The 22,532-nt window shown below is 38.3% G+C and overlaps 1 protein-coding gene across 2 annotated transcripts in view; it reads left to right on the forward strand.

Annotated features, from left to right (window-relative positions):
- The window catches only part of LOC121314645 (calpain-7-like), a 47,090-nt gene extending 25,263 nt beyond the window's left edge, over positions 1-21,827 (forward strand). Inside the window, exons 14-21 of one of the 2 annotated variants that reach the window (XM_041248099.1) lie at positions 421-520; positions 10,761-10,896; positions 11,219-11,294; positions 14,711-14,856; positions 17,266-17,328; positions 17,571-17,701; positions 19,092-19,184; positions 19,767-21,827. In XM_041248099.1, the coding sequence (XP_041104033.1) occupies positions 421-520; positions 10,761-10,896; positions 11,219-11,294; positions 14,711-14,856; positions 17,266-17,328; positions 17,571-17,701; positions 19,092-19,184; positions 19,767-19,911 (890 nt within the window). In that variant the 3' untranslated portion in view covers positions 19,912-21,827. The remainder of the gene's footprint in view (positions 1-420; positions 521-10,760; positions 10,897-11,218; positions 11,295-14,710; positions 14,857-17,265; positions 17,329-17,570; positions 17,702-19,091; positions 19,185-19,766) is intronic. The other variant, XM_041248100.1, reaches the window with a different exon arrangement.
- The last annotated feature ends 705 nt before the right edge of the window (positions 21,828-22,532 follow it).

The raw sequence follows: 22,532 nt of genomic DNA on the forward strand, positions 1-22,532 counted from the left end.
GCGTGCGTGCGTGCGTGCGTGCGTGTGCGCGCGCGCGAGATATAAATGACTTTTTTTATGACTTTTGTGTTTAGCTTTTAAACTGCCTGCTTACTTTATGCTGATCTTTAAAATACATGGATCAATAATAATACTATATTTGTGTATTGGTTACACTGGCATTATGAGTAATAGTTGTCAAAAAAGTAGTAATTTAGATTTGTGGTTATGAATAATAGAATGAGGAAAAACAATGGGTATTATTTATATTCAGTCTCTTTACAAGAGTGAAAGTGCAGCTTCTCTTATAATTTCTCATGTTTCTCGTGCATTTTAATCTAAATAGCAGCTTTTAATGTAAAAGGTGTATTGTCAAGATTGCTGAACATAGACTGCTTCTATCATTCTCACCTGCTGTAATCACCTTGTTTGTATACCAAGGGGTGTTCTGGATTACCTGGGAAGACTTGTGTCAGTACTATGATGTTATATATCTGAGCTGGAGACCTGCACTTTTTAAAGAATCATCTTGCATTCACAGGTTAGTATAGCTTTTATCTTATCAGTGCAAAGGGAATTCACAAGTTTAGTTATATCTCACCTGACTGCTGGCAAACTCAATTCCCTTGACAAACTAATAAAGGAAAAAAAAAACACTTTAAATTTAACCCATGTTTGGGACAGTTATTGGTTCTGAACAAAGAAACAACAATGAAAAAGTCAGCAGTCTCCAGTGTCATTGGTTGCCATCCAGTCATTGGTTGCTCCAGAGGCACGGGAGCCAGTGGTGCTGGGGGTCCTGTGCACCTGCTGGTAGTGCTGTCAGAAGCTGGTGCAATGATAAACCCTGCTAGTTTTGTGAATGATATGAGCTGTGTATGTAGTGCACTGCGCCTTTTTACATTGCTTTTGAACACACACGGTTATAGACCAGTCAGCACTGACTGTCACAACACGAGCAGGATATTTTAAAATACATTTCGGTTAGTATTTGGAGTGCATTAGACTTGAGTGTATACAGTAGAACAGTTATTAAAATGTTTCAAATTATGAAATGTAACCGTTACCAAATGGGATATATCTTTTATATCTATTAATTACCTGAGCACTACTATTTAAGCTGCTCCCAAAGTTTAAGAGCCCAGTCTGTGTCAGGTGTTGTCTCTGCCCCTAGTAGATACGACAAGCTCATAGGGATCAGTGTCATTTTTCTTTCAGCCTGAGAAAGGAGTGAGTAGAGAGAAGTTTTTGAAATAATTTCACTTTAATATTAAGCATATAATTGTATTGTAGCCACGGCCTTGTGTGCTGTGTGAAGCTGGCCGCTTTCCTGCCCCTTCTCTGAGAGTCCGTCCTTTTCTGTGGCTTAAGTTTCACGCTTTCCCTTGCTGCTCGGTTCTTTAAGAGTCAGTATTATTTCTTGCTACCGCCTTTATTTTTTTATATATATATTTTATATATATATATATATATATATATATATATATATATATATATATATATATATATATATATATATACATACATACATACATACATACATATATATATATATATATATATATATATATATATATATATATATATATATATATATATATATATATATATATATAACGACTGTACACGAAATCTGCAAGACTTTAACTTTATCTGATCCGCGATCCGCATTCCTGATATATTCATCCACATCCACAAAAATGCACACAAATTGCAGAAATATGTTTGAAGATATAACTATTAAATTCCATTTATATCAGGAAGACATCTGAGGTCCCTGTTTTTTCCAATTCATTCTTCACTGTGAAAACTGTCTATTGTGTGTACTTTTACCCTGCACTTAAATCCAATTAAGTTATGTGTATTGGTCCAGGTTTTTGATGCAATTGTAAACTTGTTTCAATTTCAAAAAGAAAACTGGACAGGATTTATTGATTGACACTTAACAGCAGCCACTAACAACTCTGGGCTGTACTCACTGATTGGTAGATATGGGCATCCAGGGCAGGTTTAGTATCCTAGGAGATCTCAACTGATATTGTTAGTGTTCTTCCAGTGATTTGTACAACTAATAAAAAATAACTATTTTGCATACCCCAAAACAAACTCCAATGTTCCGTTTTACTTAAAAGTTGCTGGAAAGCAGTCTAATTTTAAGTTTTAAATCAGCATTTTGGTAAACAGGAAGCCTGCTTTCCTGACATCTTTCTACACCGACACTACACCCTGCAGGAGGAAATGATTCTGATTCAGCAGTGTCCTCTACGCTATCCTTTGCTGCACTGTCATTTATGCTTTTGTGGTCTTTACAAGACTCTTGTAAGATCTGTTAAATAAAATAATTTATAATAAGTTTAACAATTAATCTGAGAGATTTGTTTGTAAAACTTGTGGATTTCCATTTACCCAATGGGGAGGATGTAATGACCTGTACTATAACGGTGTAAAGCTGAGTAATCTGATCATCTGATCTTCTGCGCAAGTAGTCAGAAGTTTTTTTTTTCAACAGACACACAGCGACGAACTTCCATTTAATATTCATGTAACAACAGCCAATATTAAAAGCTAAAAAACTAACATTTACAAGCAAAAAGTGTGATTTTTTTTAAAATAAATACATTATAATATATATATATTATTTATATATATGTTACGACAGATTTAAAAAAAAAAATAGTTTTTTGCAATTTGTCAGATTTTTATGATACACAAACAGTACTGTTGAATAACAGTTAGTTTTTAAAGGAAGTATTTATCAGTACACATTCAAATTCGAAGGAAATTACAAGCTCACCAGAGTGCCTTCAATCAGTAATATAAACGAATGTACCATTTTACTTTAAACATTACAAATACGTCTGTGTACTAATAATAAATAACTAAGAATAGTATTATTATTAGTCTATCTCGAGTTAGTCTTTGTCATCTGGATGGATATTGCCAAACTCTTTGACCCAGTTGACCCTATTGACCCCAACAAACTCTTGTTGAGTAGTAAAAACACACTGAAGTAAACTTCAGCTACGTTTCAGCATGAATGTGCATAAGATTGTCTCGTTTACCAGAAGCAGTTTTATTGACAAGTGTGTTTACTAAATTTAAAGTAAATTTTTCTGTGTTGATGATTATATATGATAAGTGTATATATGTAGGGGCGCTCACTGTTTTATTAAATAATAATTGAAAATAAAAGATTTAAACAAACACAAACAAAAAGGCGCGTTGGCCAAACAAATAAACTAGTATCGTGCTGGTTTTTCGCCCGCACGTATAGCAATTGTTTACACTTTTAATACTTTTCCACAGACTTACATCTCTCCTCTGACACTCCCCTGAGCGCAGACAGCTGCAGGCTTTTATATTCTGCACGAGATTAAATAAGGATACGTGATTGTCAGCTAGTTTTAAGAATCAGTAGCTGATCAGTCACACATCTTCACGAGGTTCTTCACAAGCTTTTCGTCATCACATTTACACATATAAATCATAATATAAAACAATAATAAACAAAGGGGCAGGACACTCCGCCACATGGTGTTTCCACATATGGCAGCAATACACCTTTTTGGCATTTTCCAGATGATAGTGTTTCTAGGCAGCTGTGTTCCCCTTCGCACGTCACTTCTGCCTGCATCTCCCTAGAGGAGTTTTCTAAACCAGAAGTGGCTGAAGGTACAGAAATCGTCTGAACGGAGCTCAGTAAAAAAAAAAAAAAACAATTAAAATGTTCAGCTACCAGTGGTTGCGGATAGTGCATTGCTTCAAAGCGAAAAGGGGAAAAAAAAAAAAAAAAATTTAAATTAAAAAATTTAGATTTATGAAACAGTAGGATGGCCCCATGATCTTTTTTATGACTTCCCTTCTGTTGTCGCCAGCTTTTCATTTCCTCCATAAATTCTGCTGAGATGCTCCGAGGTAGTCATGATCCTTTAGAAACCCCTTTGTATCGGGTTCAGTTAAAGTCCACCGGCCCTCAGCTCACTCCCCCCTCTCTTTCATGTAGGGTGATTCAGCAGCTGCTCCAGTCAGTAGTTCACATGCTGCACTAGATACTGTGTGCTCAAATAGAAGCCAACAGATTAGTTCAGATATACTCTTATATCAAAAAAGTTATTAATTTTAGGCAATTATGCCTACATGATAAATATTATTATTATTGCAGCTACAGTTGGGATTGATTTTAAAACAAAATAATATGTATAAAATAGATTAACAAAGCAGGTTACTCTTGATCTCTGCATCATCATCCTGTATTTGTTCACAGATGCATATTCTCATTAACTTTTAGAAGCAACAACACAGATTACATTCTTGACAGTAAGTTAATATATACAGACACGTTTTTTAATTTCATGGAATATTTGATTTCATTAACATTATCAATTTGTTATCGTGGGGTTTCAATCGATAAATAATTTGATTATTATCGTTATCGTTACAATATATATATATATATATATATATATATATATATATATATATATATATATATATATATATATATATATATATATATATATATATATATAAATAACAATCTCTGATTGGTTAAACAGCATCACATGACTAATATATATATATATATATATATATATATATATATATATATATATATATATATATATATATATATATATATATATAGCGTATACCATGGTTTGCATACTAATGAGCCGCTTCACACTGAATAATTCACTACATTCTAAATTCCATGACAAATTGCCATTTTAGTTGTTATTAGTTACAAAACCACTTCAAAAAATGAATGACATTCCACATTTTTCCTTTAACATATTTGGGGATGAAACTCCAGATAAATGGTACAACACCATCTTTATGAGTGAAGACAGTGGTCCACCTGAAAATAAATAAATAAAGTGCACCAGCAACTGTCAACAGTAGACACATAACAGTAGATGAGCAACAGTTAAATGAAATAGAAGGAAACAAAGATTGAAAAAAAATTACAGCATAGGCTGTTAATGTACATAAAGACTGGTTTAAAGAAAAAAATATGGACATTAATTTATAGGAAATAAGTCAAAAAAATCTCAACAACATTAAGGGAATTTTATGCAAGAAGTTCAACTGCATTTACTATTCAGTTTTATAAGTGTTAACATGTCTGCTGACAGTGATTTTAAAACCAACAAGAACGTACAGTGGCTCTCAAAAGCATTCACCCCCCTTGGACTTTTCAACATTTTATTGTGTTACAGCATGGAATCAGAATGGATTTAAATAGGAGATTTTGCCATTGAAGAACACAAAAAAGTCCATAATGTCAAATTGAAAGTAAAATTTACAAATTGTTCTAAATTAATTACAAATACAAAACAAAATAATTGATTGCATAAGTATTCACCCCCTTGAGTCAATGTTTGGTAGAGGCACCTTTTTAAATCTCTACCATCTTTGCACGTCTGGACACTGCAATTTTTACCCATTCTTCTTCTCTGCTGAAGCTCCATCAAGTTGGATGGGGACCTTTGGTGAACAGGAATTTTCAACTCTTTCCACATATTTTCAATTGGATTGTGGTCTGGGCTTTGACTGGGCCACTCCAGGACATTGACCTTTTTGTTTTTAAGCCACTCCAGTGTGGCTTAGTTGTATGTTTGGGGTCATTGTCCTGCTGGAAGATTAATCTTTTCCCAAGTCCCAGGTCTCTTGCAGACTTCAGCAGGTTTTCCTCCAGGATTTCTCTGTACTTTGCTACATCCATTTTGCCTTCTATCTTCACAAGCTTTCCAGGCCCTGACGGAGAGAAGCATCCCCATAGCATGATGCTGCCTCCACCTTGCTTCACTGTAGGGATGGTGTTCTCAGGATGATGTGCGGTGTTAGGCTTGTGCAAAACATAGCGCTTGAAGCCAAAAAGCTCTATTTTGGTCTCCTCAGACCATAGAATCTTCTTCCACTTGGTCTCAGACTTCCACATGCCTTCTGGCAAACTAGCTGAGATTTGATGTGAGTTTTTTTCAACAATGGCTTTCTTTTTGCCACTCTCCCATAAAGGCCAGTTTTGTGAAGCACCCGGGCTATTGTTGCCGTATGCAGTGTCTCCCAGCTCAGCCGTCGAAGACTGTAACTCCTTTAGAATTACCATAGGCCTCTTGGTGGCCTCCCTGACTAGTGGCCTTCTCGCCTAGATACTCAGTTTTTGAGGACCGCCTGTTCTAGACAGATTCACAGTTGTGCCATATTCTCTCCATTTCATAATATTAGACTTTGAATACTGTGCTCTGGGGGATATTCAACGACTTGGAATTGTTCTTATATCCTACCCTTGATTGGTGCTTTTTTAAGAACCTTATTCCGGATTTGCTTTGAATGTTCCTTCGTCTTCATGATGTAGTTTTTTGTTAGGAAATGTACTAACCAACTGTGGGACCTCCCGGAGACAGGTGTATTTAACCTGAAGTCATGTGAAACACCTTAATTGGTTGCACCAGAGCTTATTTAGGTGTGTCATAGCAAAGGGGGTGAATACCAATTCAATCAATTATTTTCTGTTTTATATTTTTAATTAATGTAGAACAGTTTGTAGATTTTATTTTTTGCTTTGACATTATGGACTTTTTTTGTGTTGATCAGTGGCAAAAACTCCTAATAAAATCCATTTTGATTCCACGTTGTAACATATTAAAATGTGGAAAAGTCCAAGGGGGGGTTGAATGCTTTTGAGAGCCACTGTATTCCTATCAGTTATTATGAAAACTTGTAGAAAAGCAGGTAAAGACAAGGCCAGACACCACCCCGTTAGCATTTTCTGGAGTTTTGCATAAAAAAAAAAAAATGCTGAAGTAACTGTAGACATCTGTTTCTTTTAACTTTTTTCCCCACCCACAAAAGCAAAACTTTTGCTACAAAAAATGTTCTTCACAAAGCCAGTCAATGGCATTGCTGAATGCAGCTTCTACACTTTCATTATAGATTGTGACGTTAGCTTCAGGACCATCTATGCCAGCAACAAAGCCACAGTGCTTAAAACAGTTTGCAATCGTATGGGCTGACACCAGACTCCAAGCTCGCATTATAAGATTGAATGTAACGCTATTATCAAGTGCATTCACAATCCGCTCAGAATCAGCTGACGATTCTTGATGATGCTAGCATCCATGGGTGTGTGTTTGCTGTTTGTGTTTGACAGTAAATGATTGCAGTCCTGCACTTACTGCAAGGAGGGCTGGACAGTTGTCCAGGACTAGGACTGCTTTTAGTTTTTTATAAGTCATGTCACAATCAAAGTGTCGAACAAATTCTTCAAAACGTGAACTCCCCATCCAAGCCTTTATGTTTGCAGTGTACTTAACAGGAAGTGTTTCACCCCTTTTGAAGCATAGTGGATTAAGAGACTTACCAATCAGTAAGTTGGTCCTTGCTTTGTTTCCCGTTTTTGGCATTTTTCTCCTTTTGAAAGCCAGCATTTTTGGGGAAGCAGTTTCAACAGAATGGCAGTCTCATCGGCATTAAAAATGTCACAAGGAGAATATTCCTGCAAAAGAGTAGCCAATGTTTTTGTTTCCACTGCTTTATTGCATCTAATGGAGCAGCATTGGCTTCACCACACATCCATTTTTTTTGAGATGTAGTGCCGTGATTTAAAGTAGTCTGTCCATGCTTCACAGCACTTTCCATCTTCAATCCCCACATCACAAGCAAACTGATCTGCTGTTGCTAATAAAACTGGCCCACTAATTGGCACATTCTTAGCTCAAGTATTTTATATCCATTTCTTCAACTTCATATTGTGACAAAGACCTCATTTTTTTTGGCTGACACTGAATCTCACTTCTGAGACTGCCCCAATAATGTTTTCCTTCTGATTTAAGCCACAAAATCACTGTGGTTCTTGGCACCCGGAATTTGCCAGAAGCAGCACTAACTGTAATCTATAATTTTCTATAATATCCTGAATAACTTGAGCTTTAAAGCCAATTGAACAAGAACACATTTTTTGCTTCTCACTCATTATGAACTGATACTTTAACCAGCTGCACTTGGTAGTTGCGAATGAATGAATGAACGATCTGTTTTCAGTCAGAGGTCAGTTACATGAAACAAGAAGAGTGTCAAGTAGAGTTCAGTCACGTGAAATGAGTGTTGCGTTATCCACTGGTCTAATTTAATAGTTTTTATCCTTTCGGTACTGGTAATAAGCGTTGAGTTTCAAATAAAGCATGATGTAGAATAAATAAATGAAGAGGGAGAATGAATTTATTTTATATGGAGAAAATCCATATAAAATCTAATTAGCGAAGGTGTCGAGTTATCCACCAGTAGAGTTAACCTAGGTCGACTGTGTGTGTGTCGCGCAAGTTTTTTTTCTCATAAATGGCCTGCGTCTTAAATTAGAGTACAGTATAGTGATGCATCTATTAAAATCGCCAAACAAAAGATGTGACTGCTCGAGTATATAAACAGCAATGTGGCTCTCTCCTCCTTGAGTAAACAAAGCAAGCTTTCGCTCAGTCCCTGTCTGTGTAGCCGTGATATTACAGTAGCCAAGAACTGGTGCTGCTGCTTTCTTATACTGACATAGGCTCCCAGTGCATGCCCCCCAGCCAATCAGGACCCCACCCCCACCCCCCCGATCAGCTCAGCTCCTGGCAAGCCTTCCTGTTTACAACAGCAGCAGCACAGTTGAACCAGCGACAGGGTCCTTTCTGTCACAAAGCGTCATTAACTTCGCGAGGAATTCGAAGAGAAGCTTCAGCATTTAGTTATTAGGCTCAGTTCTAATCAGACCCCTATATCACAGTTCACAAAAAGGGAGAGTAACATGTGCAAGTAATCACAGCTGGAAATGAGAAGCAGCGCATAACTGTAATTCTCTGTGTGACAGCAGATGGCTGCAATCTGCCTCCATACGTCGTTTTTTTTTTTTTTTTTTTTTTTATATAAGTACATATTTGTAAATGCATCTTTTTATTAGATTTTTTTTTTGTTGATGGTGGGAAATTTGGGCTGCGTCTTAAATTCGAAGGAATACTGTATGTCAGTTTTTCTTTCATAAGTCCAGCTAGGACTAGGCTTGCCTCTGTACACAGATGGTGTCCTGCATTAGCTGTCAGGTTTTTCCAGTCAGCTTGTTCACACCACAGACACTGCCAGTGTTAAGGGCTTTTTAGCTAAACTGTGCTGTTGATTTGGCAGTAGTCTCTTCAACCAGAATTTTATTCCAAGTGTGTTTTGCTGTTGCTGTGTCTCCTTTAGCGTCACTGCCTTGGAAGGCTGCTAGATTTTTCATGTTAGCAGGCAATCTGCAGCTGCTCTCTGTTTAACGGTGCGTGCTTACAGTTACTAATGGCTCTTTGAGGTCTTCACTTGCACGCCACTACTCATGGTACCAGAGTCAGTACCAGTGACCTGGTTTGGTACCAGTCGGTACCAAGCATCTTGCTCGGCACCGAGGCCAGTACCAGTGACCCGTTTGATACCAGTGACTCCACTTGGTACCAGAGTAGGTCCCAATTGGTCCCAATCATCATGTTAATACCAGAATCCGTACCAGTAAACCAGTTCAGTACCAGAACCGGTACTCAAATTAAGTCAAAGAAATGAAGGGTGTTTATTATCGTGTTTACACGATCACAGGCCCCGAATGACACTTCATTGTGGTCTTTAAGGGGTTAAAAACTGCTTTCCTGCTTGTTGTTATCAATTGTATTTTCAACTGTGAAAGCCTGTCTGCTTTTTATAAAGGCCAGAGCTAAGGTTACTCTCCGCACTAATCCTGTTTTTCTCCCTAAAAGCATTTCTGCTTTCCATATTAACCAGTCAGTAGAATTGGAGGCCTTATGCTCTGCCCAGTTAGGGCACTTGTGTATTATGTTATGTTGACTGCAGCCAGGATTGGCAGAAATCCAAGCAATTGTTTGTTTGCTTCAGGTATGAGTTTCACAGAGAAGCCCTTTATTAACTGCGGCTGTCGAGGTGCATTGTAGACACGGTCAAGATTGTATATGATCTAGCTAACCTACCCCCACCAGAGAAGGTATGTGGTCACTTCAAAGCAGGCCTTGCAACCTCTTGGGTTCCAGGGTGCATCTGTCTCAGACATTTGCAATGCAGTAGTGTGGGCCACGCCTCCTACTTTTACCAGATTCTACCGATTTGTAGATCAACAGAACACTGGTTTTGGGACCAGAGTGTTAAGGGCAGCCACTCACTTTAACACACTTTTTATTCTGTTCCACTTGAAGTCCTGGGGTATTTATCCACACACCTTAATTGAACTTCTGGTGTTAAATGCTAAGGTTACTCGGTGTAACCTTGCAGCATATACACTGCATGAGGGCCCTCCCTCACTGTACTGTGGACCATATGCCATGGACCCTCAATCTTCTGTCTTTTGGCCAAAAGCTGAAGGCAGTTTATCTTCCTCTTAGCAAAGCTGCCGGTGCTGCAAGTCCTTCACTTGCAATGACTTGGGCATTGTATCCCATTCGATAATGGTTACATTTCAGGGAAGCAGGGTAATGATAATAACATAACGTTTTATGGTAAACACTGTAGCAAGGACTGTGGTTAAAGCATTTTTTACTTAAATAGGTAACGGGTGTTGGTGCTGCTTCATTTTGTTAACACAATTTAACATAATGGCAACCAAATGCATGGCTTCCATCATTTACATGGGTTCCAGTTTTGTTCAATAATTTTCAGCTCCCCCGCTATAAAAATGTACAGCTTGTCTCATATACTGACAGACAGTTACTACAGGTAAAAAAAATAATAAAATAACCACACCTGTATTTATTGTTTTTGTTTTTTCTTAGCACTTGGGAAGCAAAGCAGGGTCCAGTGAAAGATGCCTACAGCCTGGCTAACAACCCACAGTTCAAGCTGGAGGTGCAGTGCCCACAAGGGGGAGCTGCAGTCTGGGTTCTGCTCACCAGACACATCACAGATAAGGTGTGAGATCACCAGGGATCAGAAAGAGCAAGCTTCCAGCCCAATTTAGTTAGCATTTTAGGAAAATCATCACATTCATGCAATAAACAGTTCATGTGGTGTTTTCTTCTTTTATTACAGCCTTATCAATCACATTTTAATCGAGTATATATTATATATATATATATATATATATATATATATATATATATATATATACACATTTTTTTCCAGCTACAGAATGCCCATCTGGGAATCACATGGTGTTCATCATAGTTAAGTTTTTTTCACAACTCCCTTTAGGATACCAGATATGTACCAAAATAGTTTGCTTACATTTCAGGATGACTTTGCTTCTAACCGAGAGTTCATCACCTTGGTTGTGTACAAGACAGATGGAAAGAAGGTCTACTACCCAAGTGAGTATACTACTTAAGGTAATAGTATTCTACATAGTAAACAGTCAAAAGTATTGGCACCGTACACTTATACCATAATTCAAAGTAAAAGATTACAGACAATCATTTAGTAAACTTTAACCACTGCTGCTGCAAAGCAATATAACAGCTAACAGACAAATAATTGGATATGAAATGAAGTAATGTAGGGAGTAATGTAGGGTCCATTTATCTGCCAGTTGAAGTTTCCGTAGTAGTGCCAGACAGTTGACCTTTGTCGTGATGTTCTGTAAGCAGACGCTTTCTTACCTCTGTCGTGCAGTTCTGTAAGCAGTCACAACGGTTTATTACCTCTATCGTGCAGTTCTGTAAGCAAGTTTTTTAACTTGTATGATGAACTCCATACACAACTCCCAGGGATCATTGATATAATCCTTTTTTTGCGAAAAATTTAGTGTCCCTCCTTGTGAAAGGGTTCTTTCTAGGGTTGTGGGAATTCACTGGGCAAGGACATAGAGACAGTTGTTTGATGTTGCCACGTCGCACAGGCATGCAGATTTGTTGATAATCACGTGCTGTGGTACATGGCCTCCACTAGGGTACCAACAATGGTATCCCAAGTGCAGGAGAAAACATTCTGTATATGCATATGTAATTCTGGGGCATTTCTGAACAAAACCGCTAAAATTATGAGGGGATTTTGCAAATGAGGTCTATTAAATATTCTGTCTAATTTTATTACAGCTGCCGGTAATTGCGGGCCTCGTATTTGCGTGATTATTTTAAGAACTCTGAAAAGCAGGCATTAATTTGTCACAGTCAGCCGGTACCGGTACCGTATTGTTTTGCAAACTTTCAATTTTCAATACATGTTTTTATAGCTTACATGACAAAACAGAAAATCTGCAAATAGAGAATATAGAATCCATGTAAAAAAGGTTCTTAGAAGCACCTAAAAAGGTCTCCCCACAGTGGTTCTAATGAGAGTTCTTAAGTGTAGTTATTATTAAAGGAACGGTATTCCAAGGTGAATGAAAGAAAAAGTCTCATATACAATGAGGGCTCATCTTCCACCATTATTTTAGTAATGCCTACGGAATTTATTTTTTGTAATTTGGCATTGTGGTATTTAACAATACTGGTTCATTTATTGTTAAATAAAACTGGTTCATTTATTGTTAATTTATTGTTAAATTCGAGTTGGAAAGAGAAAAAAAAAAAAAAAAAAAAAAAAAAAAGTGGGACATATGACGCAGTTAGTTTGTAGCTAGAGCAAGTACAGTTTTTCAAGCATATATACCATACAGGTATGCTTTAAAATCATACATAGAGTAAGAAATACAGGCAAACATAAGAAATAGGAGAGTTTTAACTGCATAAGACTTTAAAAAGATGTAAGTCGTAGTTAAACTGAAGACTGTTTGTATTGTATTGTTGCTGTACAACAATGGAAGAATTATCCACCTGTTTATCTGCCATGGATGTAAGTAAATAAAACGTATTGTTTCTGAAGTTTGAAAAGTCTACACGCCTTGAATTATTCAATACGAAATTAGAAGTTGAACTAATATGCAAAGCACAGTAACTGGATGATGCGTTGTAATGTATAAGCAATCTACTACAAACTCTGAAGTGGTACATTTGTTTATTAAGAAGCCACCGCAGATTCCATATTTTATTCATTTGTCCTGGCGATGTATTTCAAGCTTGTAACACATCTGCATGTGTTACAAATACTGCTTGTACCAAAATCTCCAATTCCATATTGATAAATTTCAGTTTTTGCTTCTGAGCATCCTCATCATCATGGCTAGTACCAGGGTGAGGTTTTTTCTGTGCCATTCATTTTCTTTTGGAATGTGTAGCTTACACACGCAGGGTTGACCCAAACCCGCTATTTATTGTGAGAGGTGTGTAATTCTCCACAGCTAATTGTGGTGAGGAGTATTTAAATTGGTTGATTGCGGAATCGCCTGCTTTACCTAATTAGTCTTATAAAATAGGTTGTTATTTTGCGATTGACTGCAGCCATACTGAATATGCATATTGCATTGCTTTTTATGGTCGTTTTTTTTCCCTTTATAAATTTAGGCTCAGTGTTGATACAATCTAAAAGTATCCCAAAACAAAACACATTAAAAACACAGCTAATAAATGAAAGGGGACCAAGCTCGGGCCGTGTGTTCAGTGCCACCTCCCTTTGTGGATGGGAGCGGCTCAGGGAATTTCAGGGAATCAGCTGGCTGTCAGTGCGTCCTCACTGAGCCCCGAGACGCATAGCAGGAAGTGACAATTATATATACAAAATACTGCTCACTCCTCCATAAAACCCCATGTCACTTCAGTATCATCATGATCACAGTGAAGTGTTCAGTGTTTAAATAAAGACTTCCTTCCTTCCTTCCTTGCAGATGTTAAAAGTTTATTTTTGGATTTTTTGTTTTTCATTTTTTGTTTTGAAGTGGTCTGGGACAATGCTGCTACCAGGGCCATTTTTGAGACCTTTATTAAACATTTATAACTTAAATGTGTCTAGCTGTCCGTCTACCTTTGCTCCCCCTGTTATTTGTGGCTTTTTTCACTTGTGACCTACCACTCTTTTGTCTACACCCTATAGTAGACTTCATTTTGTGTGTGGAGTTCATCATACAAGGTTAGAAGACTGTTTGCTTGTGATACTGTTTCTCGATATGATGATAAACCGATATGATCCCACCCTCCCCCCTTTTTCCTTTATTTTGTATTTTTTAATGTAGACAATGATACTGAAATGACATGGGGTTTTATGGAGGAAGGACACTTACTTTGGCAACAAAAAGATTATATTACAATGATCTCTGGGTAAGAGATTGTTCTCCTGACCAAGCAACATGGAGACCAGAAGTTCACTTTGTGTGTGGAGTCTTTGTCACCCTTAAAAAAACAAATGTGTCACTGCTTTAAACTTGCAGTACTCCTACATCTCTGTCACCTACTCTCCCAGATACGCTGCCTACGTGCCACATTGCATACATCTACCTGACTCATTGTGAATTCAGTTGTAACTAATCTGAAGTATTTTTCTGAAAATAAATGAGCTGTTAAACCCAGAGGTGTTAAATGTCACCAGATTTCCCTGGTTTAAATGCTGTTGGTAGATTCAGTATAAGTAAAGCTGAACCCAAGCCTTTTAAATCAGGTAATTACTGCTGGCGCCAGTGCCACAGTACAGGTTAAGAGGGGAGATAATTCTACAGTATTTGCACCAGTAAAACTGCATAGTGTCTGATTCTACAGCTCTCTTAATTTCTCATTTAGTTGATTAATATCCTGTGAGAAGCTCTTCCTAATCTCCAAGGGAATACTAATCATAATTTTCTGACTGAGCCGCTGTACATCTGACGTTTATTCCTGGGATTTAAAAAAAGGCTTAAATAGCAATGTTTTGTTTTTTTCAGGTGACCCTCCACCTTATATTGATGGCATTCGAATAAACAGCCCCCACTACCTTACTAAAATGAAGCTGACGACCGCAGGGACCCATACCTTTTCACTGGTGGTATCTCAGTATGAGAAGCAGAATACTATTCACTATACATTGAGGGTGAGTAAACAGAATAATGGCTACAGCATATGTAACACTAGCATGCTTAGGCGGAGCATTTAGTGAATAAATACAGAGCTGCTCTATGACATACAGTAAAGAAACAGTTCAAGAACTACACTGAACAAAAATATAAACGCAACATGCAACAATTTCAAAGATTTTACTGAGTTACAGTTCATATAAGGAAATCAGTCAATTGAAATAAATTCATTAGGCCCTAATCTATGGATTTCACATGAGCCGGAATACAGATATGCATCTGTTGGTTACAGATACCTTGATAGGGGTGTGGATCAGAGAACCAGTCAGTATCTGGTGTGACCATCATTTGCCTCATGCAGTGCGACACATCTCCTTCGCCTAGAGTTGATCAGGCTGTTGTCCCACTCCTCTTGAATGGCTTTGCGAAGTTGCTGGATATTGGCAGGAACTGGAACACACTGTTGTACACGTTGATCCAGCACATTCCCAACATGCTCAGTGGGTGACCTGTCTGGTGAGTATGCAGGCCATGGAAGAACTGGGATATTTTCAGCTTCCAGGAATTGTGTACAGATTCTTGCGACATGGGGCCGTGCATTATCATGCTGAAACATGAGGTGATGGCGGCGGATGAATGGCACGACAATGGGCCTCAGGATCTTGTCACAGTATCTCTGTGCATTCAAATTGCCATGGATAAAATGCAAATGTGTTCATTGTACCGTAGCTTATGCCTGCCCTCTGTTCACAACGTTGACATCAGCAAACCGCTCGCCCATACGACGCCATACACACTGTCTGCCATCTGCCCGGTACAGTTAAAACCGAGATTCATTTCATTGAAGAGCACTCTTCTCCAGCATGCCAGTGGCCATTGAAGGTGAGCATTTGCCCACTGAAGTCGGTTACGACGCCAAACTGCAGTCAGGTCAAGATTCTGGTGAAGAGGAGCTTCCCTGAGACGGTTTCTGATAGTTTGTGCAGAAATTCTTCTTTTGTGCAAACCCACAGTTTCATCAGCTGTCCAGGTGGCTGGTCTCAGACAATCCCGCAGGTGAAGAAGCCGGATGTGGAGGTCCTAGGCTGGCGTGGTTACACGTGGTCTGTGGTTGTGAGGCCGGTTGGACGTACTGCTAAAATCTCTAAAACGACGTTGGAAGCGGCTTATGGTAGAGAAATGAACATTCAATTCTCTGGCAACAGCTCTGGTGGACATTCCTGCAGTCAGCATGCCAATTGCACACTCCTTCAAAACTTGAGACATCTGTGGCAGTGTGTTGTGTGACAAAACTGCACGTTTTAGAGTTGCCTTTTATTGTCCCCAGCACAAGGTGCACCTGTGTAATGATCATACTGTTTAATCGTCCTCTTGATATGCCACACCTGTCAGGTGGATGGATTATCTTGGCAAAGGAGAAATGCTCACTAACAGGGATGTAAACAAATTTTTGCACAAAATTTGAGAGAAATAAGCTTTTTGTGCGTATGGAAAATTTCTGGGATCTTTTATTTCAGCTCATGAAACATGGGACCAGCACCTTTACATGTTGCGTTTATATCATCTACATTTTTTGGATTTTATGTCTCTGTGAAAGAGGAGTGTGGGTTGCTCCATGTTATTTATGTTGGTTTTATTGATTGCACGGTTCTTTCAGTGGTAGTTACTAGGTGCTGCCACTAGCGATGGTAGCACCTAGAGCGGGGTGAGAAAAAGAAGGGTAAGGTCACAGGCACATTTACACAAACAGGAGTGTAAACAAGTTACAGGGGAAACGGCAACAAATCAGTGCAAAAATAAAGCACAGTGAAAACACAGCTAGAAAAATAAAGTTTGCCTACAGGCGGACAGAGCACTACCTCCACTAACAGGAGGGTCCCACTATCACAGTACGCTGTGCTACACACCCTTGCTATACTGGTTGGGGATCGTTCCCTGATCCCGTAAACTAACCCTAATCCACAAGCAATAACAAGTCCTGGTTACACACACAGTGACTCTTTGTTTGCACAGTAACAGGGTAAGAAATGCTTGCTGGTTCGTTGTTTTGTGGTTTCTTTCAGCGGATTCCTTCTTTCTCTCTCTCGAGCAGACTTTCACCTTTCAGCTGAATACAGAAAAACCAGGGTGTGTAGCGTAGCCTTTGTCACAATCTCATACTTTCATTTGATAGAAACATGCAGAAACGATCATTTTACATGGGGAAGCCTTCTTAAAAGGTAAAAACAGACACAATTAGTAAAATTGCCAAATAATGTAGAACAAAAATCTAAGAACATATATAAAAAACAGCACTATATTTGTATTATTAAATAATGTCCTTAGAAAGCAATGCAAAACTGTAGCATTAGTCAAATAATGCAAAAATATTTGATGTATATGTTAATAGTAAATTTACATTTAAACTGATTACTGTCTTCTAACAGGTGTATTCTGGATGTAAATATAGTTTAACAAAGATCCCTACTCCCTACACTCAGTACAAAAGGGTAAGTGTTGCAACACAGACAATAATGTGTGTGTATGAGAAAATGTGAGGTCTGTGAAGCGATGGCAATACATATTATGCAAGATTTACAGGAATTCAGGTCTGTATGTACTTTAAGGGGTTGTCTCAATAACAAAATAAAGCACAGAAACATTATGCAGGCTTTTTGATTTTTCAAGGTTTTTTTTGAAGTGTCATATTTTAAAATGATCACTCAAACAAACACTTTTGCTTTGTTTACAGACCAATGGTCAGTGGAAAGGTCAGAGTGCTGGTGGCTGCGGGAACTACAAAGAGACCTACAAGCACAACCCGATCTATCAGTTCCAGTTGGAGAAGCCAGGGCCACTGCTGATTGAACTGCGAGGGTCACGGTGAGTGTGTGAAGTACCAGCCCTCAAATAGACAGTCTCTCGTCTCACTAGCACTCGTGCCCCCAGGCTTTCATGTGAGCCTATATATAGTGAGTCTTTTTATATATATATACAGATGATAGACCAAAGGTACTAGCAGGTCATGTTAGAAGGGGAAACCTTGTTTTGTTCCAGACATAGTCACGTTTTCCAATACTGCATGTCCAATTTACCAGCATCAAAAAGGTCACCTGTAAAAAGAAGCATTGATCCTGTTATCTTTTAATAACTTGCCGTATATTGTTCTTTTTTCATTTGGAATGGGTTGATTAAGGATACGTTCTGGATCTGCTGCCATTTGGTTTGGTACTTCCAGCACATGGATTGAAACCCCAGTACCCTGTCCGTACCCACAGCCAATTACTGTCTTGGGGTGAAAGTGTGCATTTTGTTTTTATTTTTACCACCATAATATTTTTTTTCTGATTAATACAAACAGATGGACAAAACTATAGCTACAGTAAGACATCCCTATTTTTACTACATATACCACCACTGAGTGTTTTATACTTGTCAATGGCACCCTTGTATATCCCAGCTGGATTTTACTGACACTATGGCTGCATCTACAGCTACTTTTATCTAATGTCATATGTTCTTTTTCTGGAATGCAAACTGTTGTCACGCACTTTATTTTTGTGTGTGATAAAAAGAGGTTTGCCAAGAAAAGGGGAGTCATTTTCATTGTGGCTTGATAAAACAGCGTCCCCTAACAAAAACTGTGTTAAGGAACACACACTATATCCAAGGTTGTTATACCACATTACAGCCGACCTGAAAAGACAGGGGTAAAAAGAAAATGGGAAGGTATGGCAGTGAGTCATCCTATTTTTTCTGTTGTAAACATGCCTCATGAACAAGAGCTTGTATTGAAAGCATATCCCCTGCTTAATGCCTTTAGGTGGTGCTGTTGTTCTCCTCTAATATTGCTTATTCCTGTACTTTTCCTGTGTTTTTTTGAGTAGGAGAATTCTCAGCATAATCATTGTGAAAGATGATGAAGGGAATTAGAAAAATGTTTTTATAAAACTTAGCCCTGCCACTCGCATTAGGAAAGTAGCTGAGCTGCCAGCAATTGAAAAAAGTTCACCCACTATGTCCATGTCAGCAATGATTAGTGCATATCATTTGAATCCCTGCTGCACAGTTCCACTTTTTTTCCCCACTAGAAACTGGAAGTGGTCCCTCATAAGAAATTAGAGTCAAAACATTTGTCCAAAGTTCCCAGATTGAGGTACCTATTCACAAAAAGTTATATTTTAAGAAATGTTTTGTTAAGAACCGTTTAAAAAGAAAACTCTAACCCATATATAAGATCTACTATTAGTATGGTTTGAATTCCCCTTCGCAGGCAGTACAGCGTTGGGTTTGAAGTCATTACTGTCTCCACAGTGGGGGAACCTGGACCCTCAGGCTTTCAAAAGAAAAGCAGTGGAGATTACAGGTACATACATTTAATCTCTGACTGGCTGTCAGATTTGGTAACTCTTCTATCTATTCTTTTAAATGTATAGGTTTGTCTTTTAACACCCATTAACAGGAAAGGTCATGAAGTTCTCCTTTTAACCTTTAACCAAACCTAGCTCTTCTGGTAAATAAATAACCAAGCACTTCTTGAATAAAACTCCCAACATAATACAAAAGACTGGATTAGTAGGCTTTGGAGATGGGAGTAAACTGGCCATAACTTTTTCTTAAACTCGTACATACCGTACAAGAAATGTATTACATTGGTTAGACAATAAAAATAGGAAATACTTGCCACAGCACTGTCAATTGAGTGTGGCCTCAGTGCTTATATATTCACACCTGAATTTAAGACAATCTGTATAGAAGGACCATGACTGCCTTATGTAGAGAGGTTTGACTGTATATGAAGGAACCACAACATTTCCGGTGGTGGAAGTTTGGGTTTTATTTGCTTTTACATACCTTTTTTAACCTGGTAAATTATTTGTTAAGTATTGTCATTAGCATCCTGGTACTTTACCTGGTTGACCCCTAATTGCCTTCCTCTTAATTTCAGGTGTGGATTTTGCTACATGGAGGTTGATGTTGTACCCGCTGGTGTTTACAATATCATTCCCACCACCTTTCTTCCCAGTCAGGAGGGTCCCTTCTTTCTGGACTTTAACAGCACAACACCACTCCGGGTTTCCCAGCTCCAGTGATGTGAGGTGGGGTGGGGGTGGACAGCTGCCCAATTCTCAGGATGTACTTACTCAGAGCCCTAGAGGTCAGGTTTAAAGGTCCAGTGAGACTCTCACAACTGGCAAGTATACCGACTTGCTCTTGCATGGGTGGATAGTGCAATATCGGAACAGCTGTAGAAGGATTGACACGGCTGATGGAGTCTTTACTGTAATTCACATGGTTATATTATTCAACCAAAAAGGATTTGCCAATCATCTGGACCAAGCCTGCTTTGGAGTATGCATTTACACTTCATTGTACATCTACAAAAAAAAAAAATTTAAAAAAAAATCATTAACCACACGAAGTCTAAGTATTGTTAGTGGTAGCAAAGTATATGCCCTTGATATTTTAGGCCAAGTTCCAAGCTCATGTGTTAATTCATTGATAAATGCATTTCTTCTTATGCATATTTGTTTCTATGCATCAAGGGTTGAAGGGCTTTTATAAGTTAGCGTTAAAGAGAATACAGGTGTTTTGAGAAAAAAAATAAAAACTTCATCACTCTCAGAAATATTACAGCAGTGTTTATTTCTGACCTGCTTGGTTTGTGTAAGTCTTTGCAGCCAAAGGAAGATACCTATCTACCTTTTTTTAAAATATTTTTAGGACTCTGGTGTGTGAAAGCCACTAAGTTAAACTGGGATTGGCTGCTAGAGGTTTTACAGTTCTCTGCAGTTAGGTTCTGGGGAAACAAATATTTTTGCAGTAAAATATACATGTATGTCATGGTTGTTTTCAGTTACATAAATAATACTTACAAATAGAATTAGATTCTGACCATGTCAGTGGTGTAGCAAGGAATGGAAATTAGGGTAGGCCCCAATTTCTGCTGGCCAGGCAATGACTAAAGATCTGATGTCGCAGAAAATCAGGTAGAATTTTAAACAATTAAACCCCTAAATATATTAAATATCACCACGTTTTAATTGGACAAAAAATAGATTCTGCATAAATCTGCAGTAAATGAACTTTAAAAAGCCAAGCAAGCAGCGTCACCAAGCCAGCAAGAACGAAGTCTTTTTCAATTTTAACCAATTAGTAAATTGAATGAAAGTCAGTAAAATACGCGCATTGCGTAGGTAGTGTCCTCTTGTCTCCACACCACCTTTCTGGAGGAGAAAGCGTCTGGACGTACTGTTAAATACGGCAATTGCAGTCATAATCCAGATAATTGCACAGGTCCTTTTCCAATGACAGGAGCATATTCAGGCATTAGCATTGACGCTTGTGCAGCTATTTTAATCCTGTTCAACTCTTAAAGGTGTTTACGTAAGAGGAAAGATATCCATGTGGCAATCATCTAAAACTTCTATTCATGTTGGATAATTTTTTCCCATAGTTGATTTGTGCGTCATTTGTTGAATAAGCACTGAAACAGATTAAGGTGGAGAGTTACAATCTACATAAATCTCTTGCCGAAATTGACGTTTCCAAATTACACGTACACCTCCTGTATTTCCAGACATAACAGATGCTCCATCAAAACTGAAGCCAACGCACAATTCGGGATCCAGTATAAGAACTTCCAAGAAATAACGCAGAAATAACGAGGGTGCAGCTTCTACAAGGCCATTCTGTATATCTGGGCTCAGCATTGTAGTATTTTTAAGAAGCTTTTTAAGTCGACTTTGAATGCCTCCATCATATTTTCTGATAGTTTGAAAAGCTCAAGAAAGTTCAATTTTGCTCAGAACAAGCATGACTTTAATGTGCTCCTGATTTTAATCTACTAAGCAGATGTTAGCTGCATCCTTGTTCAACTGGTTCAAAATCTTTCCACTGCGTAATAACTGACACTGTTCATGGTTGTCATATTTAAAGAGTGCAATTGGATGCACTTTGCTCGACTGGAGCAGGTCTGGTGCATATGCTTTCAATCACTAAAGCCACTCTGATCTTCTAGTTACACAGACGGCTCGTTCTCAATGGTTTTACGTTTGTGTAAAACGTTTTGCCAAAACTCTGGGGGTGGGGGGGGGGGGGGGGGGGGGGTTTGGCTGTCGATGGTTCATCCAGCTGGAGTTTCCTTACCTTTTTGAAGCAATGGTAGTTGCAGCTGGACTGGTCCCACATTTATTTTTCATACATTGTCATTTCCATTGCTGAAGAAGATGATATGTCAGTTGGTTTTGTGGATTCATTGTCTGTTTGTTGTCTATTTGAAGTTTACTGTAGACTAATTTGTTTTCCCATGTTGACTGCAGCACACCTGTTGTAGTACGTTTGCTTAAACTATTCACATGAAAAATAAAGTTGGAATATAGATATGGTCGGGACTTCAAACACATTTGCGTCACATGCCTTACAACCAAAAACATCAATTAAATGCTGCTTGCATGTAGTTCATTGTTGGAGATGAAGATCTCATCCAAACATTGCGTCACAATAACTTTCTTTGATTGGCCAAAATCTGGTACAGATTTTAAAAACAGCCTTTGTCTGATTCCTGAGCTCCTGCCTGTGGCTACACCCTAGACCATGTACAGGAAGAGCATTTTTTAACTGCTTCTTCATTCATTTTAATCTAGTCCTGTAAACAAAGTCTATTGAGTCTTTAAAGATTGGGGGGGGGGGGGGGGGGGGGGGGGGGTGGACA

The sequence above is a fragment of the Polyodon spathula genome, chromosome 4, assembly GCF_017654505.1.
Source record: "Polyodon spathula isolate WHYD16114869_AA chromosome 4, ASM1765450v1, whole genome shotgun sequence".
Lineage (NCBI taxonomy): Eukaryota > Metazoa > Chordata > Actinopteri > Acipenseriformes > Polyodontidae > Polyodon > Polyodon spathula.